The sequence below is a fragment of the Notamacropus eugenii genome (assembly GCF_028372415.1).
Source record: "Notamacropus eugenii isolate mMacEug1 chromosome Y unlocalized genomic scaffold, mMacEug1.pri_v2 SUPER_Y_unloc_1, whole genome shotgun sequence".
In the NCBI taxonomy this organism is placed as follows: Eukaryota; Metazoa; Chordata; class Mammalia; order Diprotodontia; family Macropodidae; genus Notamacropus; species Notamacropus eugenii.
This window is the reverse complement of record NW_027325109.1, coordinates 337,221-356,521: the sequence shown is the minus strand read 5'-3', so window position 1 is coordinate 356,521 and position 19,301 is coordinate 337,221. Positions and strand designations below refer to the sequence as shown.

The window sequence follows — 19,301 nt, the reverse complement described above, 5'->3', positions numbered from 1 at the left end:
CCCTGCTTTCTGTGGGACACTCCTTTAAATATGCCTGCAGAACTGGCCAAGTCTTCCTTACATACTGACAAAATGACAGAAAGGAACTGCACACTAGTGATTCTCATTGCGAATCCTAAGATCTAAGAATTGGGGAACAAGGATAGAAAGGAGATACTGAAGGGATTTATCACCTATCCTTATAAAAATTTAAAAACATGTAAATTGTCAAACAGTACAAAAAAGATTCACAGGCTGAAGTAGGAGTTATAGTAGTATGATGGGTACAAGCAGCGGATTGTTAGGAATGAAAGATAGCCAGACAATAGAAAAAACAACAACAATAAAAAAGGTTTCAGAAACGAGATTTGGTACACTCTCAGAAGGTATATTCAAGTTTAGAAGAAAGGTAATACAGAAGCAAATTAGGAAGGAATAAACAAGCTGGTGTGGTGAAAGGAGCTTGATCAGAATAGAGTAGAGAAGGAAGGAGAATCAGATCAAATTTGGAAACCAGAAAATCGTGCACTGAAAAGTACAGCTTTACCTCTTGGCAATTCTGCATTCTACTAAGCATGGGTGCTTATAGGATTGTGCAGCATTGTGGATGGAGGAAATGGGACTGCAAATAGGGTTTGTAGAAGGAATTCAGTTTTGGAAATCTACTTTAAAATACGTTATTATCTATTTTTTATTTTGTTAAATCACCTAACAATACTCTGATCTCATTTGATACCCCATTGGTATGACCTGAAATATACATCACATTTTACCATACTTCAGTTAGTGAATAAGCATTTATTAAACAACACTGGGCCACCTAGGTGCCCCAAAGCACTATATAATTGTAAACATTTTGAGTTATTTTCAATAAAATTACATCAATTCAATTTAAATATGGGAACAATGAGTTGAGGGAAATTTTTAAAGAATCTGATCTAAAACAGAATTGTTTCTAAAGCTTGCATATCAAAGGGACAATCATGAAGGTGGCAGCTCTTTGGTGCAGTTTTTCTAGGCTTTTGCTACCTAATATTCTGTATCACTGGTAACATTTGTCAGAGTGTTGGTTAGAGCACTATACGTTGATGACCCTGTGTTCTACAGGATGCTCTTAACACTGATAACACAGTGAAGACACTGATGGGATGCAGCTGATGTGGGATCTTATGGAGCAGGCGTAGATATGACAAATAAGTAGATATCATATTTGAAGATCACACATAAATAACCTAAGGACAATAATACACACACAGACACAGACACACACACAGACACACACACACACACACACACACACACGTATTTTTGGAGGGATTTTTTTGTACTTCATTTCGGAGTGTTTTCTTCTGTTTTGTAATCCAAAACCATTTGATTACAAGTTTTATCTGACCAATATCACATATATTTTAATGCAAGTATAGAAATAAAAAGCATATAGACTCTTGAATACTAATGTTGGTTGATAGACCTTTGTGATGCATATTGTGGCTCACAGTACCATCGTAGGAACAAATTTCACAAACATATTTTACGCCATTGAAAATGTATCAAAAGTATCAAATGAATGTATCAAAATTTTGCCCAGGTTCAACTTCATTGTATAGACAGTAAATGAATCTGTTCCTTGCATAGACACTAAGAAAATGTTATGGCAAGCAAGAAGATCATTCCTGAATTTCTTGATGTCATATTGAATAGTGAGAGTTATTTGCAAATATCCTGCACGTAGAATCTCTCATGAGTGATGCAACTTAGATTCAAAGAGCATATGCCAGACAGCATTTTCTGTGCGGAAGAAATGGTTTAGTGGAAAGAAATTAAATCAATTGAAGTTACTGAATTCACTGTGCTGGGCATCACAGATGATCCTGACCTGCAGATCCCCCTTTTCCTTGTGTGTTTCATCATCTACCTGGCCATAGTACTAGGGAACTTGGGCTTGATTGTTTTGACCAAGATAGATTCGGGACTGGAAACTCCAGTGTACTTTTTCCTCAGGAAGCTGTCGTTTACTGATCTTGAATGTTCCAATGACATTGGACCAAAAATGTTGATAAATTTTGTAGTGGAGAAAAATATCATCTCTTATGCTGGATGTGCAATCCAGCTACTTGCTTTTATAACACTAATTTTAAGTGAACTTTTTATGTTATCGGTGTTGGCCTATGACAGCTATGTAGCCATGTGCAATTCATTGCATTACATAGTTACTATGTCAGACAAAATGTACTGCATTTTAGTGATCATTCCATATATCTATGGCTCTTTTGTAGCACTGTTGACCACAATTAATGTTTCTAATATCTCCTTTTGGAAATCTGATGTAATTAGTCATTTCTGCTGTGATACTCTCCCGCTCTTACGCATTTTATGCAAGGATGCAAAGGATATAGAATTGATCATTCTGATCCTTTCTGCTTTTAATTTAATATACTCCTGGCTGATGGTTCTTGTTTCATACGGACTTATTCTTGTGATCATCCTCAGAATGAATTCTGCTGAGGGCAGACATAAAGCCTTCTCCACCTGTGTCTCTCATCTCATTGTTGTGGTTGTGTTCTATGGAACATTAAGTTTTATATACTTGCAGGCCCATTCTAGCCACTCCTTTGATACAAACAAGATGGCTTCTACCTGTTATACTCTGCTCATTCCCATGCTCAACTTTTTGATCTATAGTTTGAAAAATAAGGACGTGAGAGGTGCCTTGAAAAGAGCCCTAGAAAATAAATACAAATGTCTTCCTTGAGTTACCATATAGAAAAAGATGACCATTAGTTATTAGAAGCATGTATCCAAAATGTGATATTTGTCCAGTATTATCAAATTTTATAGAAGAATAATCTGATCTTGTAGAGATTAAAAATCTGCCCTTAGCCAAACACATTTTAGTGGCAGGAGAAAGATGTAAATGTCGCTCTTTCTGACACAGAATGTCAGACTCTATACACCATGCCTTTTATTCACCAAAGGATTACTCTTCTGTCTTCCTCCTCATGATTTCCATCCTCCATCATCTGCATATATTTTTTTCCAAGTAGTTCATTTCTATCTCCCATGTTCTTTGTGAAATGGAAAAAAGAGAAAGTCAGTAGGTACATTTTTCAGTTTAAGTGTTTCCATAACATCAGAAATAAAAAAGTCACTATAAATAAAGGGTTGTGTGCTTTTTTTTGCACTTAGAATGTATAAATAATGTAGGTTAAAATTAAAATTTTGTGTGTTCTTTTTTTCTTTCAGAAGACCTGTATTGTTAAACACTTATGTGCACACCTTGGAAAAATACTACAAATATAAGTAGGGCTTGAGATGAGGATGTAGATCAGGGATATCTAGATTCCACATTCAAACCCTCATTTAAGTATATTCCGCTGAGAGGAGGAGGAGCCAAGATAGCAGAGTAGAAAGACGCACATACACTAGCTCTTCCCCCACAGTCCATAAAATACCTGTAAAGAATGACTCTCAACAAATTCTAGAGCAGCAGAAACCACAGAAGAATGGAGTGGAGAGATATCCAGGCTAGGACGACCTGAAAGTTCAACGGGAAAGTTGGAGCAGAGCCGATGCCCAGCCCAGCCTTGACCAAGTGGCATGGCGCCGAGAAGAGGACCCGAGCACACTTCGGGGGCAGAATCCCCAGCAGCAGTAGCGGTAGTTTGCAGAGCCCACATCGGATGCAGCACCTCCCACAGCAGCCTGCATCCATTGTTGAATCGTAAAGCCCATGGGGGAATTGAGCCACTGATTCTTACCTCAGCCCTGTGTGGTAGCCCTGCCCCCACCTAATGCTCCTTGAGGAATTGAGGAGCTGATCTTTATTTCATACTGAATGGCTGCTCCGTCCCCGACAAAAGCCCTTGGGGGAATTGAGCAGCTTATGTGAATCTGAGCCCCCAGTGCTGGCTTGGTGGAACTGGAGGCCAGGTGGCTGTGGAGAGGAAACTCTGCTACTCACAGATTCTGAGCACAAAAGTTTCTGATTGCTCCCAGACCAGTGTACACGCTTAATTGTGCCACCCTGGAAGAACTGAGATCTTACCGATCCCAAGAGCATACCCTGCTCTTGACAAAGGACTAAAAAATGAAGTAACACATTGGGAAAATGCCCCAAAAAGGGAAAAAATAAGACTATAGAAGGTTACTTTCTCAGTGAACAGATATCTTATCTCATTCTTTCAGATGAGGAAGAACAATGTTTACCATCAGGGAAAGACATGAACGTCAAGGATTTTGTATCTCAAACATCCAAAATTCAATGGTCTAAGGTCATGGAAGAGCTCAAAAAGGGTTTTGAAAATGAAGTAAGAGAAGTGGAGGAAAAATTGGGAAGAGAAATAAGAGTGATGCAAGAAAAACATGAAAAGCGAGTCAATACGTTGTTAAAGGAGACCCCAAAAATGCTGAATAAAATAACACTTTTAAAAATAAGGTAAGTCAATTGGCAAAATAGGTTCAAAAAGCCAATGAGGAGAAGATTACTTTAAAAAGTAGAATTAGTCAAATGGAAAAGGAGGTTCAAAAGCTCAGTGAAGAAAACAGTTCTTTAAAAATTCGAATGGAACAGATGGAAGCTAATGACTTTATGAGAAACCAAGAAATCACAGAACAAAACCTAAAGAATGAAAAAATGGAAGATAATGTGAAATATCTCAATGGAAAAACAGCTGACCTGGAAAAGAGGTCCCGGAGAGACAATTAAAATTGTGGGACTATGAGAAACCCATGACCAAAAAAAGATCCTAGACGTCATCTTTCATGAAATTATCAAGGAAAACTTCCCTGATACTCTAGAACTAGAGGGCAAAATAAATATCGAAAGAATTCACTGATCATCTCCTGAAAGAGATCCAAAAAAAGAAACTCCTACGAACATTATAGCCCAATTCCAGAGTTACCAGGTCAAGCAGAAAATATTGCAAGCAGCTAGAAAAAAACAATTTGAGTATTGTAGAAATAAAATCAGGATAACACAAGATCTATCAGCTTCTACATTAAGGGACTGAGGGGTGTGGAATATGATATTTCAGAAGTCAAAGGAACTAGCACTAAAATCAAGAATCCCCTACCCAGCAAAACTGAGTATAATACTTCAGGGGAAAATGGTCTTTCAATGAAATAGAGGAGTTTCAAGCATTCTCGATAAAAAGACCAAAGCTGAAAAGAAAATTTGACTTTCCAACAAAAGAATGAAGAGAAGCATGAAAAAGTAAACAGGAAAGAGAAATCATAAGGAACTTACTAAAGCTGAACTGTTTACATTCCTATATGAAAAAGCAACATTTGTAACTCTTGAGTCTTTTTTCAGTATCTGAGTAGTTGGTGATATTATACACACACACACACAAACACACACACATACTTATGGAGAGAGAGACAGAGAGCACAGGATAAGTTGAATAGAAAGACATCTTATCTAAAAAATAAGATTAAGGGGTGAGACAGGAATATATTGGGAGGAGAAAAGGAGAAATGGAGTGGGGCAAATTATTTCTCATAAAAGCGGCAAGAAAAAGACTTTACAATGGAGGAAAACAGGAGGGAGATGAGAGGGAAAACATGAAGCTTACTCTCATCATATTCGACTCAAGGAAGGAATAAAATGTACACTCATTTTGGTATGAAAATCTATCTTACAATACAGGAAAGTGGGGAAGAAGGGGATAAGCAGAGTGGGGTAATGATGGAAGGGAGGGCAATGGGAGGAGGGCGCAATTAAAAGTCAACACTTGGGGAGGGACAAGGTCAAAAGGGAGAATAGAAGAAATGGGGGGCAGGACAGTACGGAAGGAAATATAGTTAGTCTTACACAACATGACTACTATGGAAATCATTTGCAAAATACACATATATAGCCTATACTGAATTGCTTAACTTCTCAGTGGGGATGGATAGGGAGGGAGGAATGAAGAGAAGTTGGAACTCAAAGTTTTAGGATTAACTGTTGAATATTGTTCTTGCATACAACTGGGAAATAAGAAATACTGGTAATGGGGTATAGAAATTTATCTTGCTTTACAAGACAAAAAAGAAGATGAGGATAAGGGAAGGGAGGGATGTTAGAAGGGAGAGCATATTGGTGGTGGTGGTAATTAGAATGCTCAGAGTTTTGGGGTCTGGGAGGGGAGAGATGAGGAGAAAATTTGGAACTCAAAATTTTGTGGAAATGAATGTTGAGAATTTAAAATAAATTAATTAATTAAAATAAAACATAATATTCTGCTGCAATATGAAAACAAAATTGACAGGCAAAAAGAGACAAGCAAATACTAAAGAAAATCATAGCTTGGCAGAACCAAGAGAGCATGGTAGAGGCAGCAATGCATTTGAACTCTCCCAAAACTCTTCTCCAAACAACTTTAAAATAGCTCCTTAAATCAAAGTTACGTATAGCAGAGGGAACAAAAAGTCAGATTGAGCCATCTACAGGCAATGTAGGAGGTCAGCAGGAGATGTCTGTGACAATGGGTTTTGGGGTTGCTCTAGAACTAAGCAACACCAGTTTTGTACCTTGTCTCTGAATGGCAACTCTATTGCCCAAAGCATTTCTGGGTCATATTTCCAGGACAGGGAACAGTACTTCTAATTGGTCAGACGGGAACAGGGGACCTGGTCACACTTCTATAGTAGAAAGGAACACCAGTGCTTGTGGCTGCAGGAGACCAAAGGACCTAGTCACAGTTCCAAGAGCAAGAGAAATGTGAGTGATTGTGCCTGCAGGTGAACAGGGACACTTCGTAAAGAGAAGACCATAGATCAGGAAAATAGTGAACCTCTCCATGAATCATATCACCTTGGAAGCATTGAAAACCTGTAGACAAGAAGAACTAGCTTTGAAAATAATAACACAAAAAACACATTGAAGTTTGGGAAAATGCCTTCCCCAACCTAGACCAAATTTAGGATTAAATTGAAAGTCAAAACATAAACTGGAAAAGTGGGTAAATAACAAAAACACAACTTAATCATAAAAAGCTACTATCGCATCAGGGAAAAAACAACAGATATAAATTCTGAAGAAGAGACCAATGGGAAAACAACTACAAGTAAAACCTCGAGGAAAACAAAATACTAAATGAACACAAAACCAACAAAAAGTTCTTGAGAAGTTAAAGAGCTAATAGCCAAGGATTTGGAATATGACATTTTGCAAGGATAAGAAGCTGGGATTCCAACCAAAAGTAACCTAACTAGCCAAACTGTGTTAAAAAAAAATAAGTGCTCATTGAATCAAGAATTTTCAGCTATGCTTACAAAACAGGCCAGAGCTGGCTAGGAAATTCAAACACAAGATTCAAAAGAAGACTAGAAAGGTAAGCATGAAATTGTAAGAGACTCAAAAAGGCAAACTACTTACCTTTTTTATGTGAGAAGTCAATGCATGTGATTCCTAAGAACTTTTCCATTATTAGGGTAATTAAAAGTCTATATAGACAGAGGGCATAAGTATGAGTCAATTATGTTTGAATTATCTCAAAGAAATGTAGTGATAAAGGGAGATGCACTGGGAGAAGGGGAAATGAACAATAAAGTGAAGTTTTTTTTCACATGAAAGAGGTACGTCAGGAAAAGCTTGATATTAGAAGGGCAAATGGGGATGGGGTGATAGTGCAATTGCTTAAACCTTATCTCTCATTGGAATTGGCTTAAAAAGAGAAGAATCTATATAGAGACTGCTGAATATAGAAATCTATTTTACTCAATAGGGAAAGAGGAGTTAAAGGGGATAAGAGAAATGATATGGAGAGATAAAAGGCAGGGCAGATTAAAGAAGCCAATTGTGAGAAACAATACATATTTTTAAGGAAGGATAAGATAAAGAGAGAGAAGGAAAAACAGAATAAAACGGGACGAAAGGAAGTGAAGAGTTACTAAACATAAATGTAAATGTGAACGGAATGAACTGTTCCATAAAACGGAAGCAGATAGTGGAATGGAACAGAAACCAGAATCCAAAAATATATTTATAGGAGACCCACTTGAAACAAAAGGTCATTCCCAAAGTTAAAATATAGGGCTGCAGTAGAATCTATTCTACTAGCTAAGGGAAAAAAGAAGCAGAGGTAGCAATCTTAGTCTCCGATAAACTAAAAACAAAAACAGAGCTAATTAAAAGGAATAACAGGGGAAACTGGATTTTGCTAAAAGGTACCATAGACAATGAAGTAAAATCAAACACATATATACGTGCACACACGCACACACACTTATACACATATACATACATTCCTACTTATATATGTGTGTATGTGTATACATATATATAAAACAGTTTCTCTAATAAAAGCCTCATGTCTCAAACATATTGGAAAGTGAGTCAAATTTGTAAAAGAAAATAGTAACCATTCCTCAACTGATAAATGGTCAAAGGACATGAATGACTAGTTTTCAGAAGAAAACATCAAAGGTATATTCACTATTGACTAGAAAAATACACATTGAAACAACTATCAGGTATATATGTATGTGTGTGTTTGTGTGTGTATATGTACATATATGTTTATATGTATATTTGCACATATACATACACACACATAAGTGAAATGACAAGTGCTGGAGGGAATGAGACAAAACATATGTACTAATGCACTGTTGATGGAAATATGAACTGATCTGACCATTCTGGAGAAGAACTTGGAACTGTCCTTAAAGATCTATAAAGCTGAGCCTAAACTGTGACCCAACAATACCACTACTAGATCTGTACCCCCAAAGAGAACAAAGAGAGAAACAAAGGACTTATATGAACAAAAATTTTTATAGCAGCTCTTTTTTGTAATGGCAAAGAACTGGAAATCTGGGGGATGTTCATCAGTTGAGGAATTATTGAACACATTGTGACACAGTTGTAATAAATTAGTATTGTGCTGTAAAGGAATGACAACGGGGTGCTTTTAGAAACAAATGGCAAGAACTGTCGCAAAGTGAAGTGAGAACCATTGAAAGATCATTTTGAAAATAGCAGCAATGTTTTCATGATGATCTACTATGAATCACTTAGCTACTATGAAGAGACAAAAATACTATTGACCTTCAGAGAGATAATTGAAGAACTCTGAGTACAAACTGAAGCATAATATTCTTGGTTTTTATTGTTTTCTTTATGGTTTTGGTAATATGGCTAATATGGAAACGTTTAGTATGATTTTACAAGTACAATTGATACATTTGCTTCCATTGGTGGAATGGGTAGGAAATTTGAAGGAGGGAGAGAATTTGGAATTCAAAATTTATAAGGAAAAATTTTTAAATAAAAAATTAATGATAAGACAGAAAAATAAAATAATTATAGAAGTTATATCGTTTTTGAGAGCATATCTACCCAGAGCCAGCGAAGAAGTTTATGAATCCAACACTAAAATTCTCTACAGATATATAAATGAGCTAAACAATAGAATAAACATCAGTAGTTTCTAGGTAAGTTAAACCAATATAGTACAAATTATGATACCACCAAAAGTAGTTCTCTTATATATTTTCTAAGCTGTCAAGGTTACATTTTGGTGAGCTTGAAAAATAGTAACACATTTCATGTGGACTATCAACAGGTCAAAAATGGCAAAGACAACAATGAAAAGACCTGGATAGATGACTACATTTAAACCTTACATGACCATGACAATCAGATATATCCTTGGAAGTAAGCAAATATTGAATAGATTATTAATTCAAAAACATTACTTTGCTTAATTGTGGTAAGTTTTAATGAGAGCAGAGGGAAGAGAGTTCTAGGAAGAAAGGGCAAGTGAAAGCAGCAGTGGGAATACATGAGGAATATTCAGAATGCAACCAGATAGAGGGCGCTAGAGAAGCTAACATTGGCCCATTGGGTCAAATTTTCACTACATATTAAATATAAGCATTAACATTATTCCACAAAAAATTATTTATGAAAACGACTTGAATTTCCAAACTCTTTTCATCTGTTTGCTTGGGAAGCCAGGGTGATATGGAAAGAGACTTTAGTAATGAGTCCCTAATGTGATTTTTTCCCCCTGGAGAAAGGGATATGCAATGGAGTTGCTGTTTTTTTTCTTATTTTCTGAATTATAGGAAGCTGAATACATGTTATAAAATGTGTTACTTAAGAGAGATCACCAGATGCTTCAGGAAAAAGCAAAAACCCTATCAAGATTCATGGGACTGGGTCATATGAGGTCAGGGAACAGCTTTTCTCCTCAATAGGTAAGTTGCACTATCCTACTGTAATTCTTTCTGAATTGCTTCGTTTTGTTTTACCATAGCAAACCAATGTCAACAAAATCAAAATAATCTTCAATGTGATTCTCAGGCTGTCATTAGGTTTCATAGACAGCTATCATACACTTTTAGGTCTGGAATATTGTGTCATACTCCATGGTACTTGGATGAGCCCAAGGATGACGCACTATTAAAATACCTTTTCTAGGATGTAATTTTGAGCCCAAAATAGAAAAAAGAAGCTGTTAAAGGTTTGTTATTTTCATCTTGAGCTTCCGCCCTCCCCAAATTCTGCGCAGATGTCCCTTCATATGAAATTCTTGTTCAAACTCCTAGAGGGCTGTCTAGGACAGTGAGAGGTTAACCAATCCATGATGGATCATACAGTTAATGAGAGTCAGGAAAGGAGGGATTAGAGAGAAATTCTCAGCTTTGTTCTCATTTCATTATGAGTCACAACAGGACTCCCTGACTCTCAATCCAATTCTGTCATAGTGTCTCTCAAATGACATCAGACCTACAAAGAGAAATAAAGAATTAGGAGCAATTCTTAACTAGGGAGACTAATAGGAGAGTACTGAACTGTAGGGAATCTAACAATTTCCATACGTTGTGGGTAGGCTATATTTTATAGTTAAGGGGAAGAACTTTGACATTAGTTATTCAATTTCATTTTGCCTGCGACGTTGTCACCATGACAGTACTTTCTTTGAATAAACCTAGTGTGACACCTGTCCAGTCATTTCTAAGGAGGACAATGAAGACATGATCTGAATGGGATTTCTAATCTGGAAAAGAGTAGCTTACATTTACATAGTGCTTTCAGGTTTTGGAGACCCATCGTGCATCCAGTAACAGTCCTTTGGGATCAATAATTAAGTTTCTCCATTGCAGCAGTTTGGGACCTTGGGCAGATTACACAAAAGAACAAGTCATGACAGCTAGCAATACATAAGCCATTTACTTTTATTGGGTCATCTTTTAAACTTCATCATGTTTAAGTGCTTAATATAAGCAACAAAATAAGAGTTCATTTGATATTCCAGTGTTAAAGTTAGTAGTGACATGAATGTTCACTTGGAAAGGACCCTGAAGAACATATTGATCAATTGGTGTGTGAACAAGAATAGGCTCCTGCACATCTCATCGAATCCACAAGCTGGAAGATGTCTAGTGAAAGAGAACATACTCCCAAGGTGCACATTGTCAGACGTAGTGCTCTGCTTTATCATTTGCATGGACATGAAATCAGTAACGTGCTGGGAAATGTTGCATAATTGCCTCTTCGGGGAAAGAAAGAACACAATTCTCTCTCTTTCTCTTCTTTTTTAGCTCGTCCTCCTCTTTAATTAAAAATGACAATGGTCTAGCAATTGCATATCAATAATAAGTAAACATGTCTATCTTATTTATTATTTCTTTTTATATTCATTTTATTTATTTTTAATGCTCTAAAATCACTACCATAAAACTTAGATTTCCCCCTCTACCTACACTCCACCACCCCCTCCCTCCCGAAGACGTCATATAATTTTATATAAGATCGACATATATGTTCCTATTGAATACATTTTCATTATAGTCCTGCTGTGTAGAAGAACTAAAATAAAAGGGAGAAATCATGTAACAAATTAGAACATAATACACACACACACACACACACACACAAATGATCTGCTACAATCTGCCATTGAATTCCATAGTTCTTTCTCTGAATGTGCAAGGCATTGTACCTTAGAAGAAAATTGGGAATTTTTTTTAATGTCCTTGCATTGGTATGAAGATCCAAGTCTACCAGAAACAACTCTCGCACACCGTGGTCGTTGCTGTGCACAAAGTTCTCCTGGTTCTGCTCCTTTCGCTCAGCATCAGATCATGTAAGTCTTTCCAGGCCTCTCTGAAGTCTTCTTGTTCATCATTTCTTTTGGCGCAATAGTATTCCATTGCATTCATATACCATAATTTATTCAGTCATTCCCCAATTGATGAGCATCCCCTTGATTTCCAGTTTGGGGCAATTACAAAGAGTGCTGCTACAAATGTTTTTGTACATATGGGGCCCTTTCCCATTTGTATGATCTTTTGAGGATACAGTCCTAGAAGCGATATCGCTGGGTAGAAGGGTATGCACATTTTTGTAGCCCTTTGGGCATAGTTCCAAATCGCTCTCCAGAATGGTTAGATGAGCTCACAGCTCCACCAACTATGAATTAGTGTTCCAACTCTCCCACATCCTCTCCAATATTTATTATTTTCTTGTTCTGTCATGCTTGTAAATCTCATTGGTGTTGTATGGTACCTCAGAGTGGTTTTGATTTGCATCTCTCTAATCAAAAGTGGTTTAGAGCATTTTTTCATATGATTATAGATATCTTTAATTTCTTCCTCTGAAAATTGCCTGTTCATATCCTTTGACCATGTATCAATTGGGGAATGACTTGTATTGTTGTACATTTGACTCAGTTGTATATGTATTCTAGAAATGAGACCTTTATCACAGAGATTAGCTATAAAGATTTTTTCCCACTATACTACATCCCTCCGAATTTTGGTTGCATTGGGTTTGGTTGTGCAAATACATTTCAGTTTAATGTAATAAAAATTATCGATCTTGCACTTCATAATGCTTTCTATCTCTTCTTTAGTCAAAAATTCTCTCCTTATCCGTAAATCTGATAAACAAACTATTCCTTTCTCCTCCAGTTTGTCCATGATGTCAATCTTTATACCTAGATCGTGTACCATTTGGACTTAATTCTTGTGTACGGTGTCAAGCATGAATCTATGCCCAGTTTCCGCCACACTGTTATCTAGTTTTCTTAGCAATTTTTGTCAAACAGTGAATTCTTATCCCAGAAGCTGGGGTCCTTGGGTTTATCAAACAGAAGATTGCTATATTCATTGCCTGCTGTGTCTTCAGTACCTAGCTTATTCTACTTGTGTACCTTTCTGTTTCTTAGCCAGTACCAAGTGGTTTTGATAATTGCTGCTTTATAATACAATTTGAGATCTGGTAGCGCTAGGCCACCTTCCCTATCATTCCTTTCCATTCGTCCCTTTGATATTCTGGACCTTTTGTTCTTCCACATGAATTTTGATATTATTTTATCCAGCTCTAGAAAATAATTATCTGATAGTTTAATTGGTATGGCGCTGAATAAGTAAGTTAATTCAGGTAGAACTGTCATTTTGATTATATTTGCTAGGTGTACCCATGAGCAACAGATGTTTTTTTCACTTACTTAGATCTGAATATATTTGGGCAAAAAGTGTCTTGAAGTTGTATTCATACAGTCCCTGGGTTTGTTTTGGCAGATAAACCCCCAAATATTTTATAGTGTCTACCTAGTATTAAATGGGATTTCTTTTTCTATCTCTTGCTGTTAGACTTTGTTATTAATACATAGAAATGGAGAAGATTTGTGCAAGTTTATTTTGTAACCGGCAACTTTGCCAAAGTTGTTTATTATTTCAAGTAATTTTTTTGCTTGAATCTCTGGGGTTCTTTAAGTATATCATCATATCATCTGCAAAGAGTGGTAACTTAGTTTCTTCTTTGCCTATTCTTGTTCCTTCATTTTCTTTATCTTGTGTAATTGCTACAGCTAACATTTCTAGTACCAAATTGAATAATAGTGGTGATAATGGACATCCTTGTTTCACCCCTGACCTTATTGAAAATACATCCAACTTATTTCCATTGCATGTAATCCTTGCTGATGGTTTTAGGTAGATACTGCTTATTATTTTATCGAAAGTTCCTTTATTCTTATGTTCTCCAGTGTTTTCAATAGGAATGGGTGTTGTATTTTGTGGAAAGCTTTTTCTGCATCTATTGAGATCATCGTGTGGTTTTTGTTAGTTTTGTTGTTGATATGATGGATAATACTAATAGTTTTCCTAATAATGAATCAGCCCTGCATTCCTGGTATGAATCCTACCTGATCATAATATATTATTCTCTTGACAAAATGCGGTATTAGTTTTGCTAATATCTTATTTAAAATTTTTGCATCTATATTCATTAGAGAAATTGGTCTTTAATATTCTTTCTCTGTTTTGTCTCTTCCTGGTCTACGTATCAAAACCATATTTGTATCACAAAAATAATTTGAGAAGACTCCTTCCCCAATTTTGAAAAATAGTTTATATAGTACTGGAATTAACTGTTCCTTAAATGTTTGATAGAATTCACTTGTAAATCCGTCTGGCCCTGAAGATTTTTCCTAGGGAGTTCATTGATGGCTTGTTCAATTTCTTTTTCTGAGATGGGGTTGTTTAAGTATTCAACTTCCACTTCTGTTAATCTGGGCAATTTGTATTTTTAAAAGTACTCGTCCATCTCCTTTAGATTGTCAAATTTGTGGGCATAAAGTTGGGCAAAATAGTTTCTAATTACTGTTTTAATTTCCTCTTCATTGTAGGTGAGTTCACCCCTTTCATTTTTGATATTAATAATTTTATTTTCTTCTTTTTTTTTAATCAAATTGTCCAAAGTGTTACCAATTTTATTAGCTTTTTCATAAAAACAACTATTGGTTTTATTTATGAATTCAATAGTTTTCTTAATTTCAATTTCACTAATCCTTACTTTGGTTTTCAGTATTTCTAATTCGGTATTTACTTGGGGATTTTCAATTTGTTCTTTTTCTAGATTTTTCAGCTACATGCCCAGGTCATCGATCGCTTCTTTCTCTACTTTATTTATGTAGGCATTCAAAGATATAAAACTTCCCCTAAGAACTGCTTTTGCAGTATCTCATAAGATTTGTTAGGTTGTCTCATTATTGTCATTCTCTTGAATGAAGTTGTTGATTGTTTCTATGATTTCTTCTTTAACACACTCTTTTTTCAGGATTAGATTGTTTAGTTTCCCCTTGATTTTTGGTTTATCTTTCCATGGCCTTTTATTACAAATAATTTTTGTTGCATTATGATCTGAGAAGGATGCATTGATTATCTCTGCCTTTCTGCACTGGATTGTGAGGTTTTTATGTCCTAGTACATGGTCAATTTTTGTAAATGTGCCATGTACTGTTGAGAAAAGTGTATATTCCTTTCTATTCCCATTCAGTTTTATCCAGAGATCTATCGTATCTACCTTATCCAGAGTTTTATTTACCTCCTTAAACTCTCTCTTGTTTATTTGAGGTTAGATTTATCAAGTTCAAAGAGGAGGAGTTTGAGGTCTCGCACTCGTATAGTTTTGCTGTCAATTTCTTCCTTCAACTCCCTCAACTTCTCCTCTAAGAATGTGGATGCTATAACAATTGGAGAATACATGTTTCGCAATGATATTGCTTCATTGTTTTTCGTGCCTTTTAGCAGGATATAGTTTTCTTCCTTATCTGTTTTGATTAGATCTCTTTCTACTTTTGCTTTGTCTGAGATTAGGATTGCTACTCCTGCTTTTCTTACTTCATCTGAAGCACAATATATTCTGCTTTAACCTTTGACCTTTACCCTATGTGTATTCCCCCTTTTCCAATGTGTTTCTTGTAAACAACGTACTGTTGGATTATGGCTTTTCATCCATTGTGCTATCCGTCTCCATATCATGAGATAGTTCAGTCCATTCACATTCATAGTTATGATTACAATCTGTGTATTTCCCTCCATCTCCCATCTCCCTTCCACTCCTCAATAATTTTCACTTTTCACCACCACCTCCTGCAGCCTTACCTTCCTTCTTTTAGGCCCCCTCCCTTTTACTCCCCTTTACTTTTACTGCTTCTTCCCTCCCTTTTAGCTTCCCCTCCTCTTTCTTCCCCCTTCCTCTTGTACTGTCTATAGAGCTAGTTAAATTTATATACTTAAGTTTATTGTTTCCTCCTTGAACCAAATCAGATGAGAGTACCTCTCAAACAATGCTCCTCTCCCTCTCCTCTTTCCCTCTACTATAATTTTGTACTTCTTCCTGTGATGTAATTTACCATTTTCTGCTTCCTCCTTTTCACACCTCCTGTTACAATCCCTTCTCATACTTAAATCGTATTTTTAACATGACATCATTTACTTTATACCCATTCTCTCTACGTATATCCCTTTTATATTTCGTAATAGATGCCCAATTCTCAAGATTAATAGGTATTATCTTCCCTTATAGTGAGGTAAACCGTTTGCCCAAATTGAGTAACAAGTTTTCCCCCCCTGTTTACCTTTTCATGCCTCTCTTGAGACCTGCATTTGAAGACCGAATTTTCTATTAAGTTCTGTATTTTTGTCAGGAAGATACTTCACTGAATGACCATCTCCTTGAGTGAAATGTTATGATGAACTTTGCTGGGTAGTTGATCCTTGGTTGCATTCCCAGCTCCTTTGCCTTTCGTAATGTCGGATTCCAATTCTTTTGATCTTTTAATGTAGAAGCTGCAAGGTCCTGTGTGATCCGGACTGTATGTCCTTGATATTTGAATTGATTCTTTCTGGCTGCTTGTAGTATTTTCTTCTTCACTTGATAGTTCTGGAATTTGGCAACCATATTTCTTGAGGTTTGAGTTTGAGATCCCTTTATGGTGGATTCGTTCAATTACTATTTTGCCCTCTAGATCTAGCACTTCTGGACAGTTTTTCTTGATGAATTCCTGGAAGATATTGTCCAGACTCTTTCTTTCATTGTGGCTTTCTGGCAGGCCAATAATTCTTAAATGTTCTCTCCTGGATCTATTTTCCAAGTCAGTCGTTTTTTCATTTAAAAATTTTACATTTTCTTCCATCTTTTCATTCTTTATTTTTTTTGACTAATTCTTGCTGTCTCATAAAGTCATTAGTTTCTACTTGCCCAATTCTAATTTTTATCAAATTGCTTTCTTCAGTTAACTTTTGCATCTCCTTTTCTATCTGTCCAGTTGTTCCTTTTAAGGAATTACTTTCTCCAGGTAGTTTTTGAACTTCCTTTTCCATTTTTTCAATTTCCCTTTTTAAGGAGATGTTCTTATCAGTGAATTCTTTTTTTGTACTTTTAAAATCATTGGCCATTCTTTTCTTCTATTTCCTTCTTCAGCTGTTCCAGGAGAGCTGCTTGTGCATGGGAGCAATTCATAGTCTCTTCTGAAGTTTCAAATGGAAGCACAGTCTCACTACTGACCTCTTTGGTATTTATGTTTTGGTCCTTGTCCACATAGAAAGACTCTATCGGTTTTTTGCACTTGTTTTTCTTTCTCTTGTTCGTGATAGTGACTGTGTGTTGTGGCTTCTGGTTCTTCCAGTTAGAAGCTGCTGAACTGGGTGTTGAGCTGACTTGTGTGAAAAAGCGAAGAGCAAGTGTTTTTTTGTTTATCTTTTTGTTTTCTGTTTCTAGGATCTGCCCTGGGGTTAACTTGCTAAGTGTGGGATAGGGGTGGTCTGGTTATGGGAGATCTCCTTAGCTTATCTGAGGCAAAGGCAAGCTCAGGGGATGGTGATCCCCGCTGCCCTATTGTTTTCCTGTTTCCCTTGGAGTGCTGAGGCGCGCCTAGATCCTAGTGCGTGTTTCCACCCCTCCTGGGGCTCCTCTCCTGGCTCTGAAGCTTACCTGGGTCCTAGTGAGAGTTTTCACCGCCCTGGGGTCCCTCTCCTCTGCCATTCTGGCTCCCAGAAGTTCAAGTAAGTGACTGACAGACATTTAATCTATGGGCTGAGGGTCTCAGGAGCTGCTGTGGCTGATATCTGGTGCTCAGCAGCTGTCACTTGCTCAGCTCTGCTGGTCTCATCCCAGGCGGCCACTCTGCCAGTTTCACCCGTTTTTGTCCCAGGCTTCCCCAGGGCCCTCCTGCTCCACTGCGCTGGAAACAGTGGGCTGTTTGCAGTGGGCTCACCCCTATGGAAGAGATCCTTCCTGTGGTCCTTCCAGTTTGTCCTGAGATTTGAGTCTGCCACAGTCTGTCTCCTATTGGATTCTGCACCTCCAAAAGTTGGTCAGATTCTCTTTTTAGAGGTATTTGAAAGAGTTTGTTCAAGACCTTAGATGAGTCGTTGCTCTCACTCCACCATCTTGGCTCCGCCCCCCACAATTCTCTTTTAAGCTTAATCTACATCATTAACATTTTCTCCGTCACTTCTATGATGTCTAGAAAATCCTTAAAACAATAAACCAAGCACTTACACTTGATGATTTGTGGAAATGCTTTTACTTAAAATTTAAACATTGAATAGAGCAGCTGGCTTTGGTTTCAACAAATTCCTCTATTAAATCCAGCTCTCTTCCTTTGTCCAGAGTTCATCTCAATAGGTATAGACAGAATACAACAAATCCCTCAAAACAGGTCTCTTGTGGGACTTGAATTTACCATTTTTAAATTTTTCTTTATTTGCTCAGATACTGAACCAAAGAATCACTTGGAAAAGGAGTGTGGATTCTGAATTTTAAATGTGTCTCTCCTAAATCTTCTACTTGAAGTTCTTCAGTAGTGGCAAACTTGCAGCTTCCTCAAATAGGTCATTTGAGTTTTGAAGGTTAATTTTTAGTATCATTGTGCTTCAATTTGACAAAAATTTGCTTTTTATCCACGATATGCATCACTCTCATTTCTAGTTTGATGAGTCAGGCAGAACCAGAAAAATCTTTCTTTTCTGACAATTTTTCAAATTTTTAAAAAGAGATATTTTTCTCTTTCCCTAATTATTCCGAGTCTTTATTTCTCTAGGTTAATCATTTCCACTTCTTTTACCTAATGTTTGCATGGTAAAGTTGCAGATATTCTTCTCATCAAAGTTATTTGCCTATTTGTCAATAAATTCCCTAAGGTTTTGTGCATAGATGTGAAACATACTTGAGGTTTCTTCATGGCAAGTGAGAATGGAACTCTTGCTCCAGTTCATTTCAGTCATTATGTTTCCATTAGTTCAGTCTAATATTTCACTTACTTTGTAGATATTCACATGATTGCTATGCACTTATATCATGCATAAATTACTGAAGTTCCCAGGTATTTTCCTCTGTTGCAAATCTTGTCTTAACAAATTGCAATATTAACATTTAAAATTATGAGATATTTTCTCAGAGGAGAAGAATTGGTAAATGAACTAGTCAATCAATATTGATTAAGAACCTGCTATTGGTCAAGATATTTGCTAATTGCTGGGGATAAAGCCTTGTTAGCTTTATTTTGCTCTGTTACCCATATGCCAAAAACACTACA

The 19,301-nt window shown here is 36.6% G+C and overlaps 1 protein-coding gene across 1 annotated transcript; it reads left to right on the top strand.

Moving 5' to 3' along the window:
• Positions 1–259: 259 nt before the first annotated feature.
• LOC140516974 (olfactory receptor 8K3-like) lies at positions 260–2,731 on the top strand. Its single transcript, XM_072627827.1, has 2 exons — positions 260–388; positions 1,790–2,731. The coding sequence occupies exons 1-2, from the start codon at positions 260–262 to the stop codon at positions 2,729–2,731; spliced, it is 1,071 nt and encodes a 356-aa protein (XP_072483928.1).
• Positions 2,732–19,301: the final 16,570 nt, after the last annotated feature.